Source organism: Notolepis coatsorum, assembly GCF_963971535.1.
Source record: "Notolepis coatsorum genome assembly, chromosome: 10".
Lineage (NCBI taxonomy): Eukaryota > Metazoa > Chordata > Actinopteri > Aulopiformes > Paralepididae > Notolepis > Notolepis coatsorum.
In genome coordinates, this window is record NC_140174.1 from 24095288 (window position 1) to 24121901 (window position 26614).

General features: G+C 46.0%; 1 protein-coding gene across 3 annotated transcripts in view; it reads left to right on the plus strand.

Annotated features, from left to right (window-relative positions):
• Positions 1–240: 240 nt before the first annotated feature.
• The window catches only part of LOC311235800 (myosin-binding protein C, fast-type-like), a 92155-nt gene continuing 65781 nt past the window's right edge, over positions 241–26614 (plus strand). The window contains exon 1 of one of the 3 annotated variants that reach the window (XM_084323292.1): positions 241–359. In XM_084323292.1, the coding sequence (XP_084179418.1) occupies positions 344–359 (16 nt within the window). In that variant the 5' untranslated portion in view covers positions 241–343. The remainder of the gene's footprint in view (positions 360–26614) is intronic. The other 2 variants (XM_084323290.1, XM_084323291.1) reach the window with 2 other exon arrangements.

Here is a 26614-nt window from a genome sequence, read left to right on the forward strand (position 1 = left end):
GGGCTGAGGTCTAAGCGAGTCCCATCAATCCTGTGGTTAATCGCACCAAATGCCCCCCTCTTTTCACCACCAACGCGGGGTCCCTTGCCCTCTCCCAACCTTGTCACACGTTCAACTCTCTGCGCTTCGTTTCCCTGGAATCTTGGAGGGTTTCAAGTGTCTGGCTCTCCTGCTCCCCATCCCTCCTCTCTCCTCCTCCTACTTGCTGCTCCTTGGTGGGTGGGTGACTCGAGTGCCAAGGGAGCTTTGAATGACAGAGAAAGAGGAGGGGGGAGATAAATAGGAAGAGGGACCAAGGAGCGGTTAGTCTTTCAGACGCTTGAAGGAGACAGTAGGATAAACCATGCCCGAGCCTGCAGGTATGCAAATGCTTGCTTTTTTTTTTGTATTGCATTTTTTTCCCCTTCTCCTGCCCTGTGACAATACTTTTGTTTCGATCAGTCTGAAGAAGTGTTTTAGGCAGGGGGCGGGATTGATCTTTGAAATTAGTAACTTTGGAAAAAGAAAAAAGATGGGATATTGAGACGAAAAGTACGGGAGCCTGAGCCTGGCTTGAAAACGGATCTTTACATTCGGGGGACGTTACGCTCAGCATTATTGTGTTTCTGGGACGTTACCATGGAGTTCCGCTTGAGGACTGATAGTATAATTATATTTTGGTCGGGTTATAGGTTCAAGGATAAGCGAAGAAACAATCGTAAATGAAAAAAATCATTTGGCTGCATAGTTTGACAAAATCCTGTTGAAACGTATCTTTCTATTCTTCAATAAGATAACGTTTATACCTCAATTAGAAGTCGATTGATGAGAGAGAACTACTTTGTGTTGGAAGATAAGAGAGAATCAAGAATGTGCTGATATCGGGGGAACAGTAGGAGCCTATAGCCTATTGTATGTATAGTATGTGTGTATGTATGTATGTAGTATGTACTGTATGTACTAGGGATGTCCGATATAATCTGCCTACCGATATTATCGGCCGATATTGGCATTAAAATGTGATAACGGAAAATATCGGTATCGGGTTTCAAAAAAATTATAAAAACATTTTATTTTATTTTATTCTTTTACATTTCTATAACATTTATTTACCCAGGCAAGCAAGTAAGAACAAATTCTGATTTTATTTATTGTCAAAAATATGCATAATGTTGTGTTAATTCCACAACAAGATATATGTAATGTTAATTACCTGAAATTATTCCGTTTTTGGGGGGGGGGGGGGGGGGGGGGGGGAACCCTGCATATATCGGTATCGGTTGATATCGGTTGATATCGGTATCGGAAATTAAGAGTTGGACAATATCGGTATATCGGTATCAGTAAAAAAGCCAATATCGAGCATCCCTAGTATGTACAGTATGTACTCCATGTATGTCAGGGCAGCAGATGGTAAAGTATTTGGAGTAGTGATGGGAATGGAGCGGTTTAGCGCCCATGTAGGAGCCTATCTTTCTGAGTCCAAACCCGAGCTTCAGGGGGTCCAAACCCGAGCATATCAGTTGAACTTCATGGTGACTGACCAGTGATTTACTGCAAGGCTACGCAACTAGCCAACTGGAGAGAACAGATTTGGATGACCTCACCACCGAATATCAAAGAGTGCGTGATGACTAAAGTTGCAAAATGCACATTGCTGAACATGCCCCCCTGGTTTCTCAGTGAGGGGTGAGAGAGCTTGCAGCGTTGATCTTTGCAGTACGATTCAACACAATTAGAGAAGTAAATAGTGATGTAGGCCTACTGCTCAGTATAATTTTGAATGAAATACCACAACATGTTGATAGGAAACATTTATCATTGGAATAAATTGGAGGAAAACCATGACATGTGGTGATAAATGTTCATCACAAAACAAAAGTGTAAACAATGAGTCACGCCGACATGGATCAGGATGCAATCAATGTTTTCCTTGATACTTATAATAATATGAATAATAATACGTCAGCATATACTTAAGGTGAGCTACTCACAAGGACAGGCAATACTTTACTACCGGTTCTACTTTAACTACAAATATTTGTAAAGTCGGTAACAATGGACCATGTGAACGAAGATAACGTAACCCCTGTTATCGACGTCATTTGGGGCTTGGGAGTTGTCGACGTCATGTTGGTCCTACCATTTCAGAGTGCAACACACACCCAGCATGGTGTCCAAAATAGCCGGTCTGATGCCGGTGTTGATGGCCCAGTGGCAGTGGGACAGGTAGTGTAATCAAGAGGCTCATGCACATGGCTCATTAGCACAGCGTCCTACAGCTTGTAATAACACTGGAAGGGTTGTAATCTAGCTAGATACAATTTAGGCTCGCCGAGTGGGTCTCAGGTCCCGTTACCTAGACGTAGGGTAGCTTTTCTAGGATGTTAACGCTTTCCATACGATTATTAAACTATTTCAATTGTATCTCATGTTGACAACTGAATTAGCGATTAAAACGGCTGCCCTCGTCGAAATACAATGTATACCATTATGAGCGAGTGCAGTATTTCATTGCTACACAATGATGTTTAATTATATACAGTATGATTATTTTATATTTATTATATAATTGTTTATATATATATATATGTGGTTTTGGTTTAACTTGATGATAAGGCATAACCAGTCAAGTCTCATTCATATTGTTTGTATCTGTGTGACAAGTGTTTAGTGCAACACTTTTGACTTTTTGCCCAGTCCATATCACACAACTTTAAAGACTGAAATGAGGTACGAAATGAAGCACAGCGAACCAATATTTCATTTTATTTGATTCTGCAAGGTTAATTGGGAAGATGCATGTCTGTCATAAAGCCTTAAATGTAATAGGCTTAGGTGAAGGATCATGCATAACAATATGGCTGCCAAGCCTTTCACTATGAGCCATCTGTCTTTCTAACGTCTGACCTAGTGTCGCTCTAAATCACACCAGACGCTCTGTAACCTTTGGGATGTTCTGACCCAGAGACCGTACCACAGAGAGAGTGAGTGTGTGATATATGGAGTTGAGTTTTACTGACACTGTTTCATGGCCCAAAAGGTGCATACGTGCACACACACATGCACACAGGTGCACACACACCCCGCTCCAGCTTCAACCACCCATAATAGACGGTGTGGTTTAATTGAAAAAGGTGTTTATAGGACCTAGACTAACTTATCACCTTCTAGGAACAGCCGTCTTCACCTCTGCCCCCCGTTATCAAAGCAGCTCCTTTTATGTTTTTGCCCTTAAAAGATAACCAGTCACCAATCTATGTTTGCCATATCCAGCCACCAAGTGAGATGGATGTGATGGAGCCCGCCCCCCCACCACTATGTTAGTCCCACCCAACTGCTAACTTGTACTGCAGGGCTCAAATAACCACCCCCATTCTGCTGCATGTCAAGTACATTACATGTGATTTTGCAAAGAAAATACAGAATGGAGTTTGGTTAAGGTAATATTAATATAGCCTAGGAAGATTTAGCAAAATGGTTGATTACATGCCATGTTTTGCCATGTCATGCAAATGATTAATCCCTCTATTTACTCGAATGATCATTGATAGTCGCACAGCATTTCATTTAGCAACCATGCCTTACATTTATCATTTCCTTTTTCTTTGGCCTCAAGAAGAGCAGATCTGTATTTACTGTAATATTGATATTGAGAATGAGTTACATTTTAGGTTTTATTGTCCTTTATATTAGGAGTTGCGTAATAAAAAGTGATGTGGTTGAGTGATGCAGAAAGACTCAAATGGATTTTTGATCACAGGGTATTTGCACTCGCAGAATAGTTAGATAGCTTAGGATAAACGTACGAAAAGAACATATATGTGATGTATTTATTTTGGCCTCTGATGGTGTGCATTGTGTAGCTTACAAACCTTTGGAAGTGAATTTTATATTCAATTATTGTTTTTGGTGTCTTATAATCCCGTAAGGGATGGGTCATTGGACATGACACGGAAATAAAATGTAATTAATTCATTCATACAGAGGCTTCCCCACTGACTGCTAAAAATAGTCCTAAAAGTAACCCCTGACCTTTTCCTCCAATGTATTTTCCTCCTCATAATTTAATAGGTTGTCACACAACCTAACGTATCGGGTTTTTATCATATCCCTCTTTGCCGTCCGAGCTGATATAAATTATCATTGCGCGGTCCCTCCTTCTAGAAAGTTCCTTGCTCTGTTTTGAAGGGCCTTTCCTTGAGTTATTACTGTGTATGGTCATGTTACATCAGAGCTGGATCCCATGCTGCCTGCTAAATATAGCGAGGCTACAACCTAATGCGTCTTACTGTCTGTGCATAGTTGAGGTGATATATATATATTTGCTTATAATTATATTATAATTATAATAAGTTATAATTGCTTCAGAATTTTGCTAATTGGTGTGCGTGACTCAGATAGTATACATTTAAAAGAGCATCAAATGACAGGGTCTCAGGGCTTAAAGTAGATGTTGTTTTTAGCAAATCTATGCAATCAACATGTTATCTATCCAGCAAATATATTAAGTCAGCGACATTTATTCTGGCTAGTTGAATACTTTAAGCTAATAACCGTTTGCCATTGTTTACATTCAGACATAAACATTTTAGGCTTTAGCTTTCCCATAATAAACATGCTGCAACAGACGTGACAGACTTCGATTCTGTCTTAATTATTTTAGAAGGACGCCATGTGGATCTACAGTACCTGTATGTTAAAAAGCAAACGGTGTCAGTCGGTATGTCTGTCTATTTGTATATCACTCATGGGAGAGTTAGGGGTTTTGGCAGGGTCACATTTTGGACTTGACACCTGTCTTTACGTCGTAGACGTTACAGAGGTACAGTAGCTAAATTATGTTGTCAATGTAATTCATGACTGTCAACATCGTTTAACGCGGACAGATGTACCTTCCCTTCAACAAGACTCGGGGAGGCAGGATGGCCTGGAGCCCGGAGGGAAAGAGTCTGTCCACATTGCCTGTGTACATTGACAATAAATAATCTTCTTCTTCTAACCTAATATGTCAATGCAAGCTAGAGAAGATATGAATGTGCACCAAACAGAAATTAGCAAAAGGAGATGCTGAAAACACAATATCATGGGTCTATTCCGGTATAGCACCAAAACTGAGATTGTTGTGAGTATAGGGTTGGGCATCGTTTAGCGATTTTTTATTCTGTTTCTCTACGGTTTCTCTACGGGGGAGGGTCGAAAAAGGTAAAATGCTTATGTTACAGTCATATTCATATTTACAATTTACTTTGGTTCCTGTTATTAATGATTCAATAATGAATCCTATACGTAACAAACACAACATATAACGTTACTGTTAGTGTAGGTCAGGGTGGTGGGTAGCTAGCTAACTATAGCTCAAGTTTCAAGTTTAAGTTTGTTTTTATTTGTCACGTATAATAATGTATGAGCCCCTGAGAATGTGCTTCATACAGTAAAAAAGTAAGGAAAGAGGAATAACACTATACAATATACAATACAATATACAAACTAAAGTACAACCTAAGTACAATGAAGTAAAAAATGCAGACAATGAGGTACAAAAACTTATTTTTAAGGCAAGGTGCAAATGTAAATGAGGTAATGTAGTGCAAATCTCTTTTAATAAATAGATAAATATATTATATTAATGTAGTGTTAAAGTGCCTAAGGTGAGTGTTTGTTTAAAGTGAGTGTGTGCATGTGGACGTGTGTGCAATGAGTGTAGATGGATGGTTTGATGTTACATAGAGTCATTGAGCATCCTGATGGCCTGAGGATAGAAGCTTCTTCTGAGTCTCTCTGTACTGGCCATGAGACTCCGGTAGCGCTTGCCTGACCGCAGCAGTGCAAAGAAGCAGTTGTGTGGGTGACTAGAGTCTTTGGCTATTCTCTTAGCCTTGGCCCTGCAACGCTTGGTGTAAATGTCCTGGAGAGTGGGAAGCCCACCTCCAATTGTGCGTTTGGCTGAACGGGCCACTCTTTGTAGTCTGCGGTTGTGTGCGGTGCTATTCCCAAACCAGGAGGTGATATTACCAGTCAGGATGCTCTCTATTGTGCATGAGTAGAAGTTCTTAAGGATCTTCTGACTCACTTTGAACGCTGCCGTTCTTTACTACACTGGCTATGTGTGTGGTCCATGTCAAATCCTCGGATATGTGGACTCGGAGGTACTTGAAACTGTTCACTCTCTTGACCGGTGCCCCATAGATGCTGAGGGGGCTGTAGTCCCTAGCCCCAGACCTCCTAAAATCCACAATCATCTCTTTAGTTTAGCTGACGTTCAGCGAGAGGCTGTAATAGAGCTTAGCTCTATTCTTATACAACTGCAACAAACACAACATATAACGTTACTGTTACTGTAGGTCAGGGTGGTGGGCAGCTAGCTAACTAGCTTACCTACAGTACATGTTGGTGATTCTACATCTAAGGGATGTAGCCTTTTCACCACATAGGCTGTGACTTTTCTCTGGTAAATTTCAACTTTCTCCGCTGACATCTTTCCTTTGCCTCTAAGGTGAGTGTCATGTCGTTGGATCACCGGCGTAGCAGCAGGCTGGCTACCAAGGTTACTAGCAAGCTGCGGACGTTAATATACGAAATAATACATTACAGAATTTGCATTCAACACAGTTTTTCGGTCAAGTATAACGTGTTTGCTGTCTCGCTCTTGAGAATAAGAAAGTTTTCACTTAACGTCACGGTGACCAAATGCATCCACATTTTTATAGGATTCGATCACATTTTCATAACAATAGCGAATATAACTTACCCTGCGCCGTTTTCATTGATGTTTCTTACAAATTAACAATGTTTTATTTATCCGTTATATGCGGATAACATTCAAATCTTAAATTGTACCATTATGTTCCCGTTTAGACAACAAACATAATGCTAATGATGCACTTTTGTTAAGATAATTGGGTGACCATTCTCGATCACTGTACTCTGGTCCCATTAATAGTTTAACGCTGTTCAGATCGCGTCAAAGAATAGACGCGTCCCAGTGGCGTCTATTCGAATACCAACCGGTTCGTGCTTCCGCGTTCGCGTTTTGTGCTCTGATTGGCCACTGACCTACGCTAGTTTTGCCCCCCCCCCCCCCCCCCCCGGTATGAGCGTAGAAATAATGCGTGGACACTTTGAAATGGGTATCACAGTTGTAACTGAGGGGTACAATTCCCTGACTGTATGGTTAGATATGATACTTACTACCACTACCTCTTGTACTTTAGACTCTGGCCACCCAGTACTAGGTATGAATATGTTGAACACTCCCACCTGATAAACGGATCCAACACAAATGTACCAAATCGAAAGTTTGAGTTTTAATACATAGCAAAAGGTATGTACAACGATCACTTAATTACATTTATGATTTGAAATAGTATGCACTTTTATGGCAAATGAGTATTCGTAGGTAGATCAATATCGAATGTCCAATCTCTGATTGCGCAGGAAGCAAATATACAACCTGGAATATTTAGGGAACAATAGCAATGATACTTGAATGATTATATAGCTGGATACACTAGGGGAAGGTTCCGACTGCTTGTAGGACAGCTGGAGGGGGGGGGGGTAGAGTCTGGCTGTATCCCGTCTGGCCGAGGGTATCCTGGGAGAGCACACAGTCGTGCGACCCGGTGCCCAGCGATCCTCGATCCACAGATGAAAGCAGTTGGACTCTCTGTGGCCGGCGTCCTCCGGTCCACGATGGAGAGACGTGAGGCGACCTCGTCGTGTAGAGCGTCTTCTCACCTGTCGTCCTTTCCGGTGGGGGTATTTCCAACACACCGCAGTGTTGGCCTTTATCCATAGAATAATCAAAGTACTCAAAGCATAATCCAAGCCGGGGAAGGCTAGCCGTCGTCGGTAGAATAATCCAATATACAGGTCCACTCGCTCTTTGGCCTGGAGCTCCTCGGGTGCAGCTTCACGTGGGGTCAACCACCCTGGATAAGTGTCCAGCTGATGCCCGAAACGATGGGGGTGCTGATTACTATAGAACTCTTACCGCACGAGGCACTACATATGAATAGACTATTATTAGCTTAATAGAATACGTCCAACTCGACGATATAGTGCCAAAATATGACTATTCAAATATTAATATACACGATGTCTCAATGCCGATACTGGGCCGAATTGGCCTTACTGCCCACACGTGGTTCGCGGGGAGGCTTTTGCGTCTGTCACTCTGTTGGAGGGTAAGGAACTGGACTAAAAGAAAGCTCTACTTTAATAGCGCAGTATATATACGCACTATGAACAAATAGTACCATTAGTGGTGCGGTAGACATATTCCTACGCGGAACTAGGACTTGTCCATACATGTTGAGCGGTACGATTGAACCTGGTCTGAGGGGTATGGCGACCTGGCACCAAGGTCTCGTCCAATGGTAGAATGGAGACTATTATGGGATGTTCAGTAGACTAGAAGGGATATTCAATGCATATTGTACAAGGAATATACAAGGGATATCAGGGGATATACAAATACAATTAAATATATATATATAAATAAATATATATATTCGGTTTAATCTGATCCTTCAGAACAGCCGCCCCCTAATTGGTCCCAACCCAATTAGTTAAGCAGAGACAGATTAACCGCACTGTCTACCACTCAAGGGTTCGCTGTAAGGGTCAGTCAAGTCACAAAGTCATAGGGTCATGGTCATCATCGATTGTGTCTGGGAGTCGGGGCAGTTCTATGAGCCTCGCCACAGGACGGGTGTAAATGCGCCCCTGGACGAGTACTTCAGCTGCTCGGACCTTGCCATCAGCACCGGTGATCACTTTGCTTACGCGGCCAGCCGGCCACATAGCTCTGGGTAGTGACTGGTCAATAATCATGACGACTGTTCCTTCCGTCAAATTGTCTCTCTCTTTTACCCACTTCTGGCGGGTCTGTAGAGACGGTAGGTAGTGCAGTAGGAAACTGCTCCAAAACTTGTCGGCTAATACTTGGCTGTACCTCCACATTCGTCGGCCGTTCGCTTCTTCAGGCCGGTACATTGTCTGGGGTAACGCGGGATCTAGCCGCCCCATCAGGAGGGTGTTGGGGGTGACTGGGTCGACATCTGCTACATCACTGGAGACGTAACCGAGGGGCTTTGAGTTCAATACTCCCTCAATCTCCGTGAGGACTGTCATTAGGACTTCTTCCGCCACAGTCTGGGCCCCAAGTACTGCGTACAGGGCTGTCTTTATAGAACGTACTTCTCGTTCCCAAGTTCCACCGAAGTGGGGTGCGTTTGGGGGGTTGAATTGGAAGTCAATCTGGGCTGGAGCGAGGTGGGTCTTAAGTTCTGGGCCCATAGCTTGGAAGCTCTCCCTCAGCTCTCTTTCTCCGCCTTTGAAGTTTGTCCCGTGATCGGACAATAATGTAGACGGTTTTCCTTTCCGTGATGTGAATCTTCGGAAGGCCATAAGGAATGAGTCTGCGCTCATGGTCGGAAGGAGCTCGATATGTATCGCTCTGGTGGTCATGCATTTGAATACAATACCCCACCGCTTCTCGGTGCCTCTTCCTTTCTTTATGTGCAGCGGGCCAAAACAGTCCATGCCTGTTGAGTGGAATGGCTTGTCGCCGAGTCGGAGGCGACATGGAGGTAGGTCAGCCATCCGTGGTATGCTGGGCTGCGCGCGCCACTTTCGGCAGTCTAGACAGGTTCGCTGGAAGCGTCGCACCGCCTCTCTTCCTTGAAGTATCCAGTAACAACGTCTGATTTCCGCGAAGACTCTCTCTGCTCCTGCGTGGTGTACATCCTCGTCGTATTTCTTTATAATCAGCTCTGTGACCTTGTGTCGGCTGTTCAATACGATCGGGTACTTAATGTCATCCGGTAAATTGGGGGCTCTCTGCAGGCGACCACCCACTCTGATGAGGGTATGTGTGTCACTCTCGGGGGCCAGATGAATCAATCTGCTGTCTGATGGGACGGGCTTTCCTCCCTGTAGACAGTCTAGTTCATCGGGGAACGAGTCTCTCTGGGCTCGTTGCAGTAGAAGTAGTTCTGCTTCCTCGTAGTCAGCTGCTGACATATCAGCGGGGGACTTAATCTCTGGGTGGTGCCGCAGGAATGTCCGTTGCTGCGCACTCTCTATGGTAATGCAATCGTCTATGTTGGGGTCTGCGGAGACAACAGTGCTCAATCCACAGAACATGGGTTTCTTATTCTCAGCCTCCTCGTCACTTGCTTCCCTCGGGGTGGGCGTGGGCCAATCTCCTTCCGGGAGCTTGAGGAATGCTGGTCCGTCACTGTAGATGTTATGACGGGTTAAGTCATCTAGGGACATTCCCCGGGTGATGACGTCAGCTGGGTTGTGTTTTGTATCAACATAGCGCCAGTTTGCTTCTCCGGTTAACTCTCCGGTTAACTCTTGAATCTCAGTGACTCTGACTCCCACGAAGACTTTGTATTTGCATGAATCCGATTTGATCCAGGCGAGTACTGTTGTGGAATCTGACCACAGGATTGTTCTATGCACCGGAATGGTGAGCTCACGTTGGATGAGCGTGGCTAGATGCGCTCCTGCGAGGGCTGCACAGAGCTCTAGACGTGGGATAGACTGTTGCTTGCGTGGGGCTATTCTCGAGCGGGCGAGGATGAATGCTGTGTAGATCTCTCCCCCCTCTTCTTGGGCCCGCAAGTAGGCTACTGATCCGTAGGCGACCTCGGAGGCGTCACTGAAGACGTGTAAATCCATTTTACATGTCTCTGGCCTCACCGTGGGTGGGAAGTAGCTTCGGCGTATATTAACGCCTGGGAGTGAGTGGAGTTCCATCTCCCACTCTCTCCAGGTGGATGTAAGGTGTGCGGGAATGGGGTCGTCCCAGCCCTGGTCCTTGTCCCACAATGCTCGTACAATCATCTTTGCCCTGGTGGTGTACGGTAGTATACATCCTAACGGGTCATATTGTCGGGCGAGTGTTCTGTACACACTCCGTCTGGTGGTCGGTATTGCCGTCGACCTTCCCTGTTCCATGGTCAGGGGTTTGTGTCTATAGTGGAGCGAATCTGTTTTGAAGCGCCACACTAGTCCTAGTGTCATCTCTTGGGCTTCTCCTGGGATTGTGGCCATCCAGGTCTCGCTGCTCGCTGCCTTGTCCTCGGAGGAGAGGCTGCGCAGTACGTGCGGATCGCTGCTGGCCCACTGCCTGAGATCAAAGCCGCCTTTGATCAGAGAGGCGCGGAGTTTATGTAGGAGAGCCTCGGCTTCTTCCTGGGTCGAAACGCTTTGTAGACAGTTATCTACGTAGAAGCTGTTCTTCACACTGTGTCGGACCTCTTCGTCCGCTGCTGGGTCCTCTGCGACATGTCTCTGTAGTGCAAATGTAGCACAGCATGGGCTGCATGTAGTTCCGAAAGGGAGGACTTCCCATTGGTAGATGGCTGGGTGCTCATCTCCTGGCCTCTCTCTCCATAGGAACCGCAACAGGGGCTTGTCCTCCTCTACTAATCTCACCTGCAGGAACATCCCTTTGATATCCCCGCTGATAGCCACCTTGTCCTGGCGGAAGCGGAGTAGTACGCCTAGTAGGGAGGGGCCGAGTGTAGGACCGGGCAATAGCTCTTTATTCAGATTTTGGGATCCGATCTGGTAGCTGCAGTTAAACACGATGCGGTCTTTGCCGTTGTGATGAACCTTGTGGTGGGGCACGTACCACGATTCAGTCGTCTGGTCGGCCTCTTTAATGTCAATCTTTGTGACGTGTCCCGCTGTGATGAGCTTCTCAATCTCAGCACGGTATACACTTTCTTGGGCGGGGTCCTTGGCTAAGCGCCGCTCTGTGTTTAGTAGGTACCGCTCTGTGGCGTCTTTCTTTGCGTGAAAGGTAGGCATCCCTTCCCGCCGCAGGAGTGGCGTGGCGTATCTCAACACGCCGCTGACTGGGACTCTCTTTGTTCCCGTCTCGAGGAGGTTAATGGCGTAGATGTCGTCTTTAGAGCGAATGTCTTTCTTTTTGTTCTTAAAGGGCATTTGTTCTAAGGTCCATAGCCTCTCTACATGCTGCAGGGGTGCGGTGTCTCCCTCTGTGACTCGGGAGTGGAGACAGCTAGTGGCTGTGGTTCGGTTGAGAGATTTGGCGAGTGGGCCTTGGAGAGTCCATCCTAGGCGGGTCTCGACTTCTGCAGGACAGCCTCTGGGTCCGGTATGAACCCGGTCTATCGGGACAATGAGGTCTGCATGGTCGGAGCCTATCAACAGTGTCGGGGTAGCACCGTCTATGAGTGGGATCGGTAGCTTGCGTAGATGTACATATTTCTCCATCAGCTTGGCTACGGGGTATGTGTACCGCGAGAGTCCTATTTCTTGGCTGGTGAAAGCGTCTGTAATCCTGTACCGTCGCTCGGGCTGGCCGCTTGCTGCGATAGAGAATGAGACATTCTCGCCCTTTATCGTTTTCAAATCTCTTCTTATTGTCCGAATTGTCATTTGGTTTTCGCTCCCCCGCAGCCCTAGCTGGGCCGCAGCGGACGCGAGCAGAAGGGTCTTCTCTGACCCGTCATCAAGGACGGCGTAAGTGTCCATGACTTTATTCTGGTAGCTCAATGTCACACGGACTACCTTTAAGAGCACTCTGGCTCCGCTGCTGCTGGCGGGGTCGATGTACATGACGCTTGCTTTGCTGCTTGATTGAATGCCGCCGTCTGTTACTGTCGTGGAGTATGTCCAGATGGGCTCCATCGCACCGACTGCACCTTTTCTTTAAGCGGCATTCGGCTGCCATGTGTGATCGCGCACAGCGAAAACAGCGTCTGTTGGACTTTATCCATTGACTCGCTTCCTCCGCATTCATCTTGGGGAATGAGTCACATTGTGACAGCCAGTGTTCTTTCTCACAGTAGGGGCACACTATCTTCCACTTCTCCTTTCTTGAGGGGGTACTGTGGCTCCTACTGCTTGGCACTGACTCCGATTGGTGCATGACAGTCACCGATCTTCTTCCATCATTTAGTCTCCTGGTTCCTTCTCTGGAGCCAGGGGTGCTCCGTCCGAATGTATCTAGCCGTAAGCTGCTGACTTCTCTCGCCAGGAAGTCGGCTAGATCGAGGAGGTTCGGTTCGGGGCCATTAGGGTCTCGGTGGTCTCTCTGCCGCCTAAAGCGCTCCTGTCGGGCGGGCGGTAGCTTCTCCAAGATCCTCTCTACATTTGAGTTGGCGTATAGTTCATGCCTACCCTTTTCCCTCTGCGCTCCCAGCATCCCTACCAGGGACTGCACTCTGATGGACAGGTCGTCCAGTGCTCGATTGTCTGTTGCTGGGGGTAGGCGGTCGATGTGCCTGATCTCCTGGATCACGTAATCCCATATACGTCCATATCTCTGGTCCAACGCTACCAGCGCTGCGGTGTATGGGGTCGTGGAAGTGGCGTAGGCGAGCGCTATGTTGTGCGCGCGGGGTACCTTTAAATGCTTCAGTAGTATCGCGTATTTATGGCGTTCATCAATGACATCCACCAACATTGTCTCCAGACACATGCGGAGCTCCGTATACTGGGCCCGGTTCTCCTGGGTGAAGTCTGGTACCATAGGTGTGCCAATGTATGACGCGGATTGTTGATACATCGGCGAGCGTTGGGGGAGAGGCCTCCTAGGCGAGTCTCCTCCTGCTCCTTGGCGTGGGCTGGTACCGGCTGTGTACCATGGCCCGCTGGTCCAGGTGCTGTTCCTCGGTGCGGGTCGTGCGTCGTGCTCACCCGTGAATAGCGTCGGGGGTCTGTAGCGCAGCTCCGCGGGGGTATAGCCTGGGCTGTACTGGACCTCCTGGTCCGGTAGAGTACTGTGCTGTCGTCGGGCGTGGTTCTCCTCCTCTTCCTCTTCGTCTTCCGTTAGGTCATCCAGGGCTTGTAGTCTCTGATTTAGCCTCTCCGCAGTGTATGCTGCTCCTTCCCGGTGGCTGGGTCTCGCTTGGACCGGTTGGGGAAAGGGGTCTGCGGGGGGTATAAACCTCGTCTGTTGGTCAAGTTCAGGGTCGCTTACTCGGCTAGGGGATGCCGCCCTGGAGTGATGTCTAGACGAGTTCCTGGAGCCTCTGGTGGAGGGAGGGGGTGTTGTCCTTCTGATCAGCTGTTCTATTAGTTGCGCTTGTGCTCTGTCGCGCTCGGCTTCGCGCTTGGTGAGATCCGATTCTCTCTGGGCACCGGTGGCGGCGCGCTGGGCGTCGGCCCGGTCTCTTGCCATATTCTCTTCCATCTGAATGCGTCTTATTTCCAGGCGTATGTGCTCTTCTTCGCTCCGTTGCTGTATCTGCAATCGATCGCGTTCACCCTGGAGTCTATCGCGTTCAGTAGAGGCTTTCAGGCTGACGAGGAATGCCTGCTGTAGTGTCCTCTCTGCCTCGCTGGGAGAAGACGGTTGTATAGGGGAGCCGTCCCTTGGGGTACTCCGTGCGGAGTCTTGGAGCTCTATCTCCACGGTGCTCTCCTCATCTTCTTCCGTGCCGAGTTCTCTCTCGGTGGTGTTGTCTTCCTCCCGGGACTCGTCGGGGACTACTTCTTCGGTATTGGCGGGGTGTAAAGTCATGTCTGGTTCCCCCTGGTCCCCACCGTGAGCTGGGTCAGTTACGTTAGAACCCATAGGGGCCTCTATGGTTGGGGTAGCCTGGTCGTTAGGGTTAGACATAATTTTACTTTCTAGTTTTACCGCGTTTACTGTTGGTAGAAGACTAGGTTGTTGACTGACAGCGTAAGCCTCTAGGTACTGAGGGAGCTGTCGTTTGCGCCGCGGGCGTTGTTGGTTAGGAGGATCGTTTCGTGGAGTGTTCATCATACGCCATTTTAATATTAATAACACTATATTAATATTACACTGATTACCATCCGGCTCGAAGGACCAATTGTAACTGAGGGGTACAATTCCCTGACTGTATGGTTAGATATGATACTTACTACCACTACCTCTTGTACTTTAGACTCTGGCCACCCAGTACTAGGTATGAATATGTTGAACACTCCCACCTGATAAACGGATCCAACACAAATGTACCAAATCGAAAGTTTGAGTTTTAATACATAGCAAAAGGTATGTACAACGATCACTTAATTACATTTATGATTTGAAATAGTATGCACTTTTATGGCAAATGAGTATTCGTAGGTAGATCAATATCGAATGTCCAATCTCTGATTGCGCAGGAAGCAAATATACAACCTGGAATATTTAGGGAACAATAGCAATGATACTTGAATGATTATATAGCTGGATACACTAGGGGAAGGTTCCGACTGCTTGTAGGACAGCTGGAGGGGGGGGGGGGGGTAGAGTCTGGCTGTATCCCGTCTGGCCGAGGGTATCCTGGGAGAGCCCACAGTCGTGCGACCCGGTGCCCAGCGATCCTCGATCCACAGATGAAAGCAGTTGGACTCTCTGTGGCCGGCGTCCTCCGGTCCACGATGGAGAGACGTGAGGCGACCTCGTCGTGTAGAGCGTCTTCTCACCTGTCGTCCTCTCCGGTGGGGGTATTTCCAACACACCGCAGTGTTGGCCTTTATCCATAGAATAATCAAAGTACTCAAAGCATAATCCAAGCCGGGGAAGGCTAGCCGTCGTCGGTAGAATAATCCAATATACAGGTCCACTCGCTCTTTGGCCTGGAGCTCCTCGGGTGCAGCTTCACGTGGGGTCAACCACCCTGGATAAGCGTCCAGCTGATGCCCGAAACGATGGGGGTGCTGATTACTATAGAACTCTTACCGCACGAGGCACTACATATGAATAGACTATTATTAGCTTAATAGAATACGTCCAACTCGACGATATAGTGCCAAAATATGACTATTCAAATATTAATATACACGATGTCTCAATGCCGATACTGGGCCGAATTGGCCTTACTGCCCACACGTGGTTCGCGGGGAGGCTTTTGCGTCTGTCACTCTGTTGGAGGGTAAGGAACTGGACTAAAAGAAAGCTCTACTTTAATAGCGCAGTATATATACGCACTATGAACAAATAGTACCATTAGTGGTGCGGTAGACATATTCCTACGCGGAACTAGGACTTGTCCATACATGTTGAGCGGTACGATTGAACCTGGTCTGAGGGGTATGGCGACCTGGCACCAAGGTCTCGTCCAATGGTAGAATGGAGACTATTATGGGATGTTCAGTAGACTAGAAGGGATATTCAATGCATATTGTACAAGGAATATACAAGGGATATCAGGGGATATACAAATACAATTAAATATATATATATAAATAAATATATATATTCGGTTTAATCTGATCCTTCAGAACAACAGTAGTAAGTCCTAAAATCGAATCTCATTTTGAAATCGCTACACTGCCTATGGACACGATTGCATTGCACCATGGTGATCCACTCAACAGGTAGCGATTTCAAAATGAGATTCGATTCAAATGTATTGTCATTATACAGCACAATACATACATATACATACACACCATCCAATCAGAGTGGATAAATTAATTAAAAGTAAAAAAAAATATTTAACCAAGAGTGATTTGAACTTGTGACCATAGGATCCACAGGCAGCAGATGAACGAGGTGAGCTATGTCTGATGTTTAAACTGAGTGACTAATCCATGATTTACACTTGTGCCAATTGCGTTTGTCCCTAATCTGGCATTAATAAATCAGATGTCATGCTAATATGTCATGTTCTACAGTAGGACGTCATGCTAATATGTTCTACAGTAGGACTTACTACTGTGATACCCATTTCAAAGTGTCCACGCATTATTTCTAGGCTCATACCGGACTAACGGAAACAGCTGTTCTTGGAGGCGAACTGGGGTAGATAACTGGCGTAGATAAGGGGGGGCGTACTAGCGTAGGTCAGTGGCCAATCAGAGCGCAAAACGCGAACGCGGAAGCACGAACCGGTTGGTATTCGAATAGACGCGTCCCAGTGACCTGTGCTAAAGGTCTTGGGAATTGTATTAATTTTGTAGTTTTCACATTTTGACCTTTTAATTTTAAACCAATGCTGCTATCTACTGACAACAGAAAGTGTTGTGTAAATTATAGTATAACGTCAACTTGAGACCTGCACTTCCGTAAACACCGTCGCCCAAAACACATTCTAGAGATTCCCACTTTTTACTGGTACATAGGTTCATATCTAATAGTCTTTAGATGACTAAATATAGATGAATACTCGTGAAAGTTGATATATATATTCTAAAATAAGTATAATTTCACTTCATCTACCTGTCGACATGAAATTCCCAAACGCTGACGGTAAAAAAAGCCTGGATGTCGTGCAAAATGGGGCGTGACCAAATTTGGTCCCAGACAATAAGAGTGACTGAGATTGGTCTACGTTCCGTTAACCGACACAACACATCAAACACGGTAACATACTCACAACATTTGTGTTATTTTTTATTGATGTTTATTTAGTTTGTTATTTTAGGTTTGTAAGATATTTTGTTTTATGTATGATATTGTGAGGAAGGGGCAGGACTAGATAAGCATTTGCTTCCTTCTGCTCCTTCTCGAACTCATTTGTTTATAATTTAATGAAGACTGTAAGATTTAATAACAAATCGTTCTTTAGTTTATCCTTTAAAAAAAAATGATATAGTCAAGTCAAGTCAAGTCAAGAGTTTTAATTGTCACGGCATACAAGTATACAATGAAATGCGGGTGGTCTTGCCCGCAACGATGTGCAATACAGTGGTACAACATATAATAGAATCCAATAAAAAAACAACATTGTGCAATAAACAGGTAACAGGTAACATGGTGTGACATCTCGGTATCTGTACATAGTTATTTACAGAGCATATAGGACATGCTAGGTAGCTTTGGTAGTGCAATACACTGTTCCTGTTAATTTAAAGTGGCCTTTCCTTTTGGCCATAAGTGTGCGTGTGTGCGGCATGAGTGTGTGCCCGCTCATGTTAAAGTGTTAAAGTGGCTGCTAGTGTGTGAGCGTGCACAGCGTGCGTGTCGTGTGTGTGTTCATGTGTGCTTGTGTGTGGATAGTTCAGTGTTCTGTGGCACTCAATGTTCATTGTTCAAGGCTCTGATGGCCTGGGGGAAGAAGCTGAGCCTCTCTGTCCTAGTAGCTGGGGTTCGCAGGCGTCTGCCTGACCTCAGCAGCTGGAACAGGCTGTTATTGGGGTGGTAGGGGTCTTTCATTATTCTGCAGGCTCTGGATTTGCACCTCTTGTTGTATAGAACCTGCAGGGGAGGTAGTGCAATACCCGTGGTACGCTCGGCTGAGCGCACCACTCTCTGTAGGGCCTTCTTGTCCTGTGCCGTGCTGTTTCCATACCAGGCAGTGATGTTTCCGGTCAAGATGCTCTCTACAGCTCCTGAGTAGAAGGACTGGAGTATCTTCCCCGATACTCTGAACTTCCTTAACTGTCTCAGGTGGTAGAGGCGCTGCTTCGCGTTCTTTACTACTGTGTCTATGTGTGTTGACCATGTCAGATCCTCTGAGATGTGGACCCCCAGGTACTTAAAGCTGCTCACCCTGTCCACGGTAGCCCCGTTAATCATCAGTGGTGTGTGTGTCTCCTGCTGTCCTCTCCTATAATCCACGATCAGCTCCTTGGTTTTACCAATGTTCAGGAGCAGGCTGGAACGCACCAGCGTTCCAGTACCTCAACCTCCTCCCGGTAGGCCTTCTCGTCGTTGTCCGAGATCAGCCCCACCACCACTGTGTCATCTGCGAACTTCACTATGGAGTTGGAGCTGAACTTGGCCACACAATCGTGTGTGTAGAGTGAGTACAGCAGGGGGCTCAGAACACAGCCCTGGGGGGACCCGATGCTCAGGGTGATGGTGTTGGAGGTCTGACCCCCCACCCTGACCGCCTGGGGTCTTTCACTCAGAAAGTCCAGTACCCAGGCGCTCAGGGCGGAGCTCAGACCCAGCTCGATCAGCTTGTCCTCCAGTCTGGTGGGGACTATGGTGTTGAACGCTGAGCTGTAGTCAATGAACAACAGTCTCACATAGCCCCCCTTCTGACGGTCAAGGTGAGAGAGGGTGCTGTGCAGTACCTGGGAGACCACGTCGTCAGTGGACCTGTTTGTCCTGTATGCAAATTGCATAGGGTCCATATCACTGGGGAGGGAGGCACAAATGTGGTCCTTGACCAGCCTCTCGAAACATTTCATGACCACAGAGGTGAGTGCCACCAGTCTGTAGTCATTTGGACATGTTGGGGAGGGTTTATTCGGTACAGGGATGATGGTAGACATCTTGAAGCAGGCAGGGACCACTGACTCCGCCAGGGATTGATTAAATATGGCGGTGAACACCGGGGCAAGCTGGTTGGCACAGGACTTAAGTATGCGTCCTGTTATACCATCTGGGCCAGCAGCCTTCCTGGTGTTCACCTGCATAAATGCTCTTCTCACACTGTGTTCCGACAACGAGAGAGCGTCCCCGCCCCCCCGCGGTTGCCCCCCCCCCCCTCCACAACAGCCGGCGCGCCAGTGACGTCACTAGCCAGAGAGCTAGCGGCGACACTGTCTACACCAAACCGAGCGTAGAAGGAGTTGAGTTTGTCCGCGAGAGAGGCGTCGTCGCTCCCCATTGAGGGGGCGCTGACTTTGTAGTCAGTTATTGTCTTCAGTCCCCGCCACAAGCCTCTTGTGTCGTTTTGTGCCATTTGTGTCTCCAGTTCATCAGCATATGTCCTCTTAGCAAGTTTAACAGCCTTGCGCAGAGTATAGACTGAAGCCTTGTACTCTTCCATGTTTCCTGACTCTCTGCCCAGGTTGTAAGCCGTGGTGCGAGAGTTCAGGGCTGCTCTAATAGTACTGTCCACCCACGGTTTCTGGTTTGGGAAAACCCGCACCTTTTTCATGGGGACAATACTATCAGCGAGTGTTGATATGAAGCTCACAACGGTATCAACTATCAGCGTACTCATTGACGTCACTGGCGCTTTCTCGAAACATATCCCAATCCGTGTCTGCGAGCGCATCCTGGAGCGTGGCCTCTGATTCGTCAGACCATTTTCTTGTCTCACGTGACACGACGGCGTCACGTGATCTTTGTTTGTAGGCAGGGAATAATAAAATGGAGTCGTGATCGCTCGCGCTTGCAGCACCCATCAATGGCGGAGCCGCTACAGCTTTGTAGCCGGCTCTGAATGGGGTGTAACAGTGGTCGAGTGTGTTCCTCCCTCTCGTGGAGCAGGCGATGTGCTGAAAAAAGGACGGCATCACTTTCTTCAGATTCGCCTGGTTGAAATCCCCAGCCACTATCATCGCCGCGTCTGGGTGCTTGATCTGGTGTCTGTTGAGGTGATCGTGTAGTTCCACCAGCGCTTTGCCAGTATTTGCCTGTGGGGGAATATATACGGCGGTCATGATGACCGCGGTAAACTCACGGGGGAGGTGGAACGGACGGCACAGGATTGAGAGATGTTCCATATCTGGGGAGCATGAACTTGAGAGAACATGTACTTCTTTGGGATTAACCCAGAGATTGTTCGTGAGGATGCAGACCCCACCGCCGATGCTCTTCCCAGAGGCTGCCGTGCGGTCTGCTCGCAGGACGGTGAAGTTGTCCGATGGAGAGACGCTGTTGTCCGGAGTCGCTTGCTTGAGCCATGTCTCCGTGAAACACATGATGTTAACGTCTCTCATCTCCCGTTGGAATCGGACCCTCGCTCTCAAGTCATCCATCCTTCCCTCCAACGAACGTGCATTCGCCAGAAAGATGGATGGAATTGCTGGACGGTAAGCAGATCTTTTTAATCTTAGCCTGATACTTCCTCGTCTCCCTCTGTGCCTCTTCCTGCCGTTTCCTTTGTGGCCGTTCTCCCGCTTGATTTCTGTTGGCCATTCTAGGCATAAAGTGTCTCCAAACTCCTCTTTGAGTCCGGAGTTTAGGTCCATAAGTGTCTGGCGGTCGTATGACGTACCCGCCAGTGATGTTTTAATAAAAAAAGTCGAAAAAACAAACATAATAGCAAAAAATTTGCACAATCGTCGCGGAGCTAAACCAGAGGCGACTGACCGGGGTCGCGCCATCTCAATGGTTGATTGTTCAAGATAAAATAAACTCAACTCAACTCAACTTGTACAAAATAGGTTTGGCACAGGTGGCACATTTCTCAAAACTAAATAAAGTCACACTTTTGAACGGCGCTGTGGTCCATGCTGAGGAAACTGTGGTGGCCTCAAGTGAAATCATTTTAAAGGGGACATGTCAAACTATTCCTTTCACTATTTGGGCAACTTTACACAATTCCTGTGAGTCTATGTCACATCTGTAAAGTGTTTTTCAAAAAAATTCATTGTTTTGTATTTCTAATCAAGTACTCTAAACTCTAAAGCAGCATTTTTCCGCTTCAAGATTTCAAGCTGTTTTGGGCTTGGCCCCGCCCATAAGCGCTTTGAGTGACAGTCACCCACAGTCTGCACTGGCAGACACTGACAGAGAGAGATATAGAGAGATTGAGGGGGATACTAATTAATTTAGCTGCGGGGCATAATTATTATTACATAACAGCAGAATAAAAAAAAAAAATCCCAGGGCTTTTTTTGCCCCCCTTAACCCTTTCTCTGCCACGCTTATATCCATCCTTATACCATCCTCTGCCAGCTCTATTTGTCTATGGAGATGTTCCCCTTCTTTGCAGGGCTATAACTTTTTAAATTGTATTGCTAAATTGACATTACTATGGCCCATTCAACGTCAAGTATCTATCGTTTAGGATGTAGCAACGTTCTACTTTTTCATTCACATATTCATACTAAAATACGGTCTAAAGTATAAATATGTTTTTATCGTTTTCTGCAGCATTCTGCAGAACGTGAGTTATAGCCCTAAATACATATATTAGATCATCAAATGTAGTTTGATACCGATTGACGTCAGATTAAAAATTTCAATTGTACAAGGTCCTACATGTCATGCCTCATCATCTGCTGGTGACCGGGGGGGGGGGGGGGGGGTTATAAGTCCGTGGCCGACGTTAAATCATTTATTTAGTATGGGTGATATGTTGATCGGAGCAGTGTGTATGTATATTAATAATCAAACACGCTGAAACTCACCGCAGCTTCCTCATAGCGTTGGGCGATCAGCGTGGAGCAGAAAGTTCGCTATTATGGGATGTCGATCTAGTTGGTCCAGTTCCAGGTTGTATAATACTATATACGTCCAAATCATGTTGTTTATCGAGTTATTGGCAACGGATCGCTGCTGTATCAAGCTGGAGTCCGGCTAGCGATAGCGAGTGGCCGGACGAAATATGGGTGAGCACCACTTCCGGCGCATCACTTCCGGTTTTGGTGATTCGCCGATTGGCCAACAGATGGCGGTCTTGAACCGTTGGAGAGTTGAGAGGAGATCAACAGCAAGTCTCAAGTCTCCGTGGGTGAAATATGATTGCCATGACAGATTTTTGAAATATTGATCTCAAAGACGCTGTACGACGTCATTGGCAGATTAAGCATGGCGAGCAATGATGTCTAAAGTCGTCCTTGGCGATTAATTTTCGGGGGCTTTTTTTGTATTTCGGGGGCACCAAATTTTTATGATGAAAATTAACATAAAGATTATAAAACATTGTTGACACTTTTTTTTACAGTCTTCGTCCCTATGTTTGATAACGTAATGTTAATGTCTCCATATATAGGGCTCTACGCTAACCTTTTTCCCACAGTGAAAATTGTTCAAGTAACACAGAGTTTATTAACAAACTATTTATTACATGCATATTATACTGTGCGTGTGCATACTAGGGATGGGCGTGAGTAATCGACTCATAGCTATGAGAAAAATCGGAATATTCATTTTTTTCTAGATTATTAATAATTTGTATGAACTTTTTTAATTTTATTAAATTTTTTTTTCACTTTTCGAGTAATACACGATCACTCGAGTATAGCATGCGATCAATCGATCTGGATTTTTCTTTAAAATGCCCATCCCTAGTGCATACTAAGGGCTAAACATCTGTGCAAAGTGTCAGGGGCTTTTCTTGCCCCCCTTAACTGATTTTCGAGGGCATTTGGTCAATTTTCGAGGGCATTTTGCCCCAAGCCCCCCTTAATTCCGAACGCTGCACGGGACAATGCATTGGTAACTTGTTTCAAATGACAATATATAGCCCTGTGAATATTATTGCACGGATCGGAATACGGGCGCGCGTGGGAGTCAAAGATATTTTGACAGTGATGTTGCGAGTGGAGAAGCTCCACCCCCGCGGCGCGCGGTCTGGAGGTTGTGTGTGTGTTTCGAGAGAGAGAGGTGTGTAGACCAAAACATTGGCACCAATACTGATACAATTCACCACACAAGATGCCTCCAGTGTCTTGTTTATTTCAGGATTATTACCATCATCTGAGTTGACTCCTGGAAGGCCATGATGTCCTCAATCTTTTATTGGGTCTTGAGCCTCTCCTAAACCTCTGGAATGCTATGTGCTGATTCATCATCGTCACATTTACGAGGAGTCCACCATCTCTGTTGCTCTGCGTAGACTAGGGCCAGCAGTTTCTCTAATGTGTTGGATTCAGGTGGCGGACTGAAAATACTTTTGCAGATTTACACTCAATGAAAGTCTTCTTGTCCACTCAGACGCTATAAACAGCATTTACACCAGACTTGCATCCACCCGACTGTCTGCAAAGAATATAATCCAATATTATATTATTGTTTTATCTTTATTACTCACTATTAACATTTGAACAAAGGACTTGTGCAAGGTATGAGTTTTAACGTGATCAAGGAATGATTACAAAACATTACTCACAGCTTTGAAATAAGGGTCTAAGATATTCAGTGATTACATATTACTAAGCTGAATATGTGGTCAATTCTGTCCTACAATAATGGAAACAGAAAAGGCAATTATAATATTATATAATTGTAAGAAAGGAAAGAAAACAATGGGAACTAAATTAAAGTAACAATCGGTGGCCAAATATTTTATGATTGCAGATCTTTTCAGAAGTTGCTATGGGGGAACAGCTCTGGCCCCTGTTTATTTCCTGTCAGCGACTGTATTAACAAACATTGCAACAGGAAATACAAAGCGGCCTATTTAGAACGTGTATGTTGTCAAGCTAGAAAAGGTCTATAAGTAATAAATTATATACACAATTTTACCATCACGTTTTATCTCATAGAAACTATGATAGTTCAGGCTTACACCAATGACAAGACAAAAGTCAAATCAGATAAGTCAGAATGGTACTCTTGAGGGGGGTCATGCAAACAGATAGCTTCATGGTCCGACATTCTGTTAAGCTAGGCTACTTGGAAGGGAATACGGGGAGGAGGACACATCACAGCCAGAGAACTGGAGTGACCTGCGGGTGTGAAGTGAATGCAAGTAGGGGGGCTGAGCACATGCTCAGTGAGGGGCAGAGAGCAGACACCGTCTTCCCAGAGGGAAAACACTGGTAACCCTGAGCCAAATGAGATAAAACTGAAAAAGGAAACTCTGTTGCCTCCTTAAACAAGATGACTGAGCGAGTTCCTGAGACGAGGGCTCTTCCTCTGGACAGGGGAAGGGTGGGTAGGAGCTTCTCAGTGAGACCGTTGAATGAATGGATGATTTTATTTCGGTCTTCTTTTACAAAGCAATGTATGGTAGTAGAACATTTATAAAATAAAGAAAATTACTGAAAAGGTGTAGGCTGAAGCCGAGGCTTATAATTGCCTACCCTTTTTACATTACATTATACAAATAAAAATAAATAATTCAGTACATAATTTTACAAAAACAAAAGTTTATAAAAGTTTCATAGTTTTATATACAAAACGTATACACTTATTTATTTATTTGTTTTTTATATATACATTTTTTTGTCACGATTTTGTCCTTGCCTTTGCAATATTGAATACACAAGTTCCCCTAAGTTTATACCGGCTCTCTCTAGTTTGGAACAACTCCTGAATGCAACTTGGAAGTGAGTGGTTATGTGCTTTGTACATTATTATTGCAGTGCTAAGGTCAACAAGATCTTTCAATTTTAAGGTATTTGATTTGAGTTTTGTGGCAACAGAGGGAAAACAGCATCAGACAGAATGGTCAACTTCTTCACACTTCATGTCCACCTTCAGTCTGGCATTGCATCCACTCTACCCGCTCTATCCGAGGGGGGTTTTCCCTAACCAGAAGCCACCTCCCCGCGCTGCACTCTTTGACAGATCACACTGTCAAACTAGGCGTTGCAGATCAAATGTCCAGCAATTGCGTATCCTATTTCTCACCTAAAATGATTTTCCTGCTCCCCGCGCTCGACAACAGCTTGACAACAGCGTTAGTCCCACCCGTGGTGGCGCTCATTGGCTAGTTGTTAGTCCTGATTGGATAATCGCCATTTCAACCGAGAAACCGCTGTGCCATGACGCCAGGGCCAGAATCAGTTCGGTGGAAGTGGGCGGAGTAAGAATGGGGGAGCGTGCATGCGCGTTGAGGTAAACGGTGCATGGAGAGAGGTGCATAGGGTGTGGTTAAGGATTCAAACATGCAAGCGTAACGAGGTTGAAACCTTGCAATGGCAAAGTTAAATATCCCCACTTCACCACTAGAATGGGATCCATTTGGCGTAATGAGTAAGACTGCGGTGCTTAACATAATGTGCTCACCTGGTGCTGGGGAGATGCGGGTACATAGTGGCCGCACAGGAGCAACAAGCGTATACTGTGTTTTTAAGTTGGATGCAATTAACAAACATAGAATGGGACAGGGGTGGCTGAATAGTGACATTGGCCGTGTTCACATCTGAAAGTCCACGGATAGTCCGGACTTTCTGGTGGACCAAATGTGAGAATAGGCGTGTTTGAGATTGGCGAGGCAGGCGCAGATCTGCACAGTTTTTACTACGGCCTTGCCAAGCGTGTTGCATGACAGTTAGAATGTTGTCCGACTTGCTCTGGAAATCTGACTATACAATACAGTCTATTCCACTATAGGTATATAGTGTGTTGTGAGATGACAATACATTTGAATCTAATCTAATTTTGCACACGGCCCTCACATTATAATGAGCTGGACAGGTGTGTATGTGTGTGTGGGAACGTGAACGCGATATCTGCCATGCGAGACTAGGCGAGCAGGCTGTAGTCAAATCTGAAGTGTCCGACTTTCTGACTCCTCCCCCGGCTGCAATCGTCTACTCTCGCTTGTTTTCAAGGCGAGCCGAAATTAATCTCAAACACGCCTAATGATACATAATTGTTTGATTTTTGGTTTGCGTTCACACTGCTTTTTTGACCAAACCTAATTTGTAGTTGAGTTGAGAGCGAGAGAGAGAGAGAGCGAGAGAGAGAGATACTGTCATTACACGCGCGCGAGTCGACTAGAGAGAGAGAGAGAGAGATAGTCATTACGCGCACGGCACAAGTCGACTAGAGAGCGAGAGAGAGAGAGATACTGTCATTACGCGCATGGCACAAGTCAACTAGAGAGAGAGAGAGAGAGATACTGTCATTACGCGTGCTGCACAAGTCGACTAGAGAGAGAGATACTGTCATTATGCCGCGGCGCGAGTAGAGAGGAGAGACTGCCATTACTGTCTGACTACGGAGCGCACACTGCAATGCACTGTAGGCTACTTTTCTTCCTAGATTAGGTACTATAGTTCGATTGCGTTCACACCAACAGCAAAACGCACCATGCTCCACTTTTAAACGGACCAACTTTTCAAGAGGACCATGGTTCGGTTGTTTGGTCCTCACAATAGTTTGGTTTGT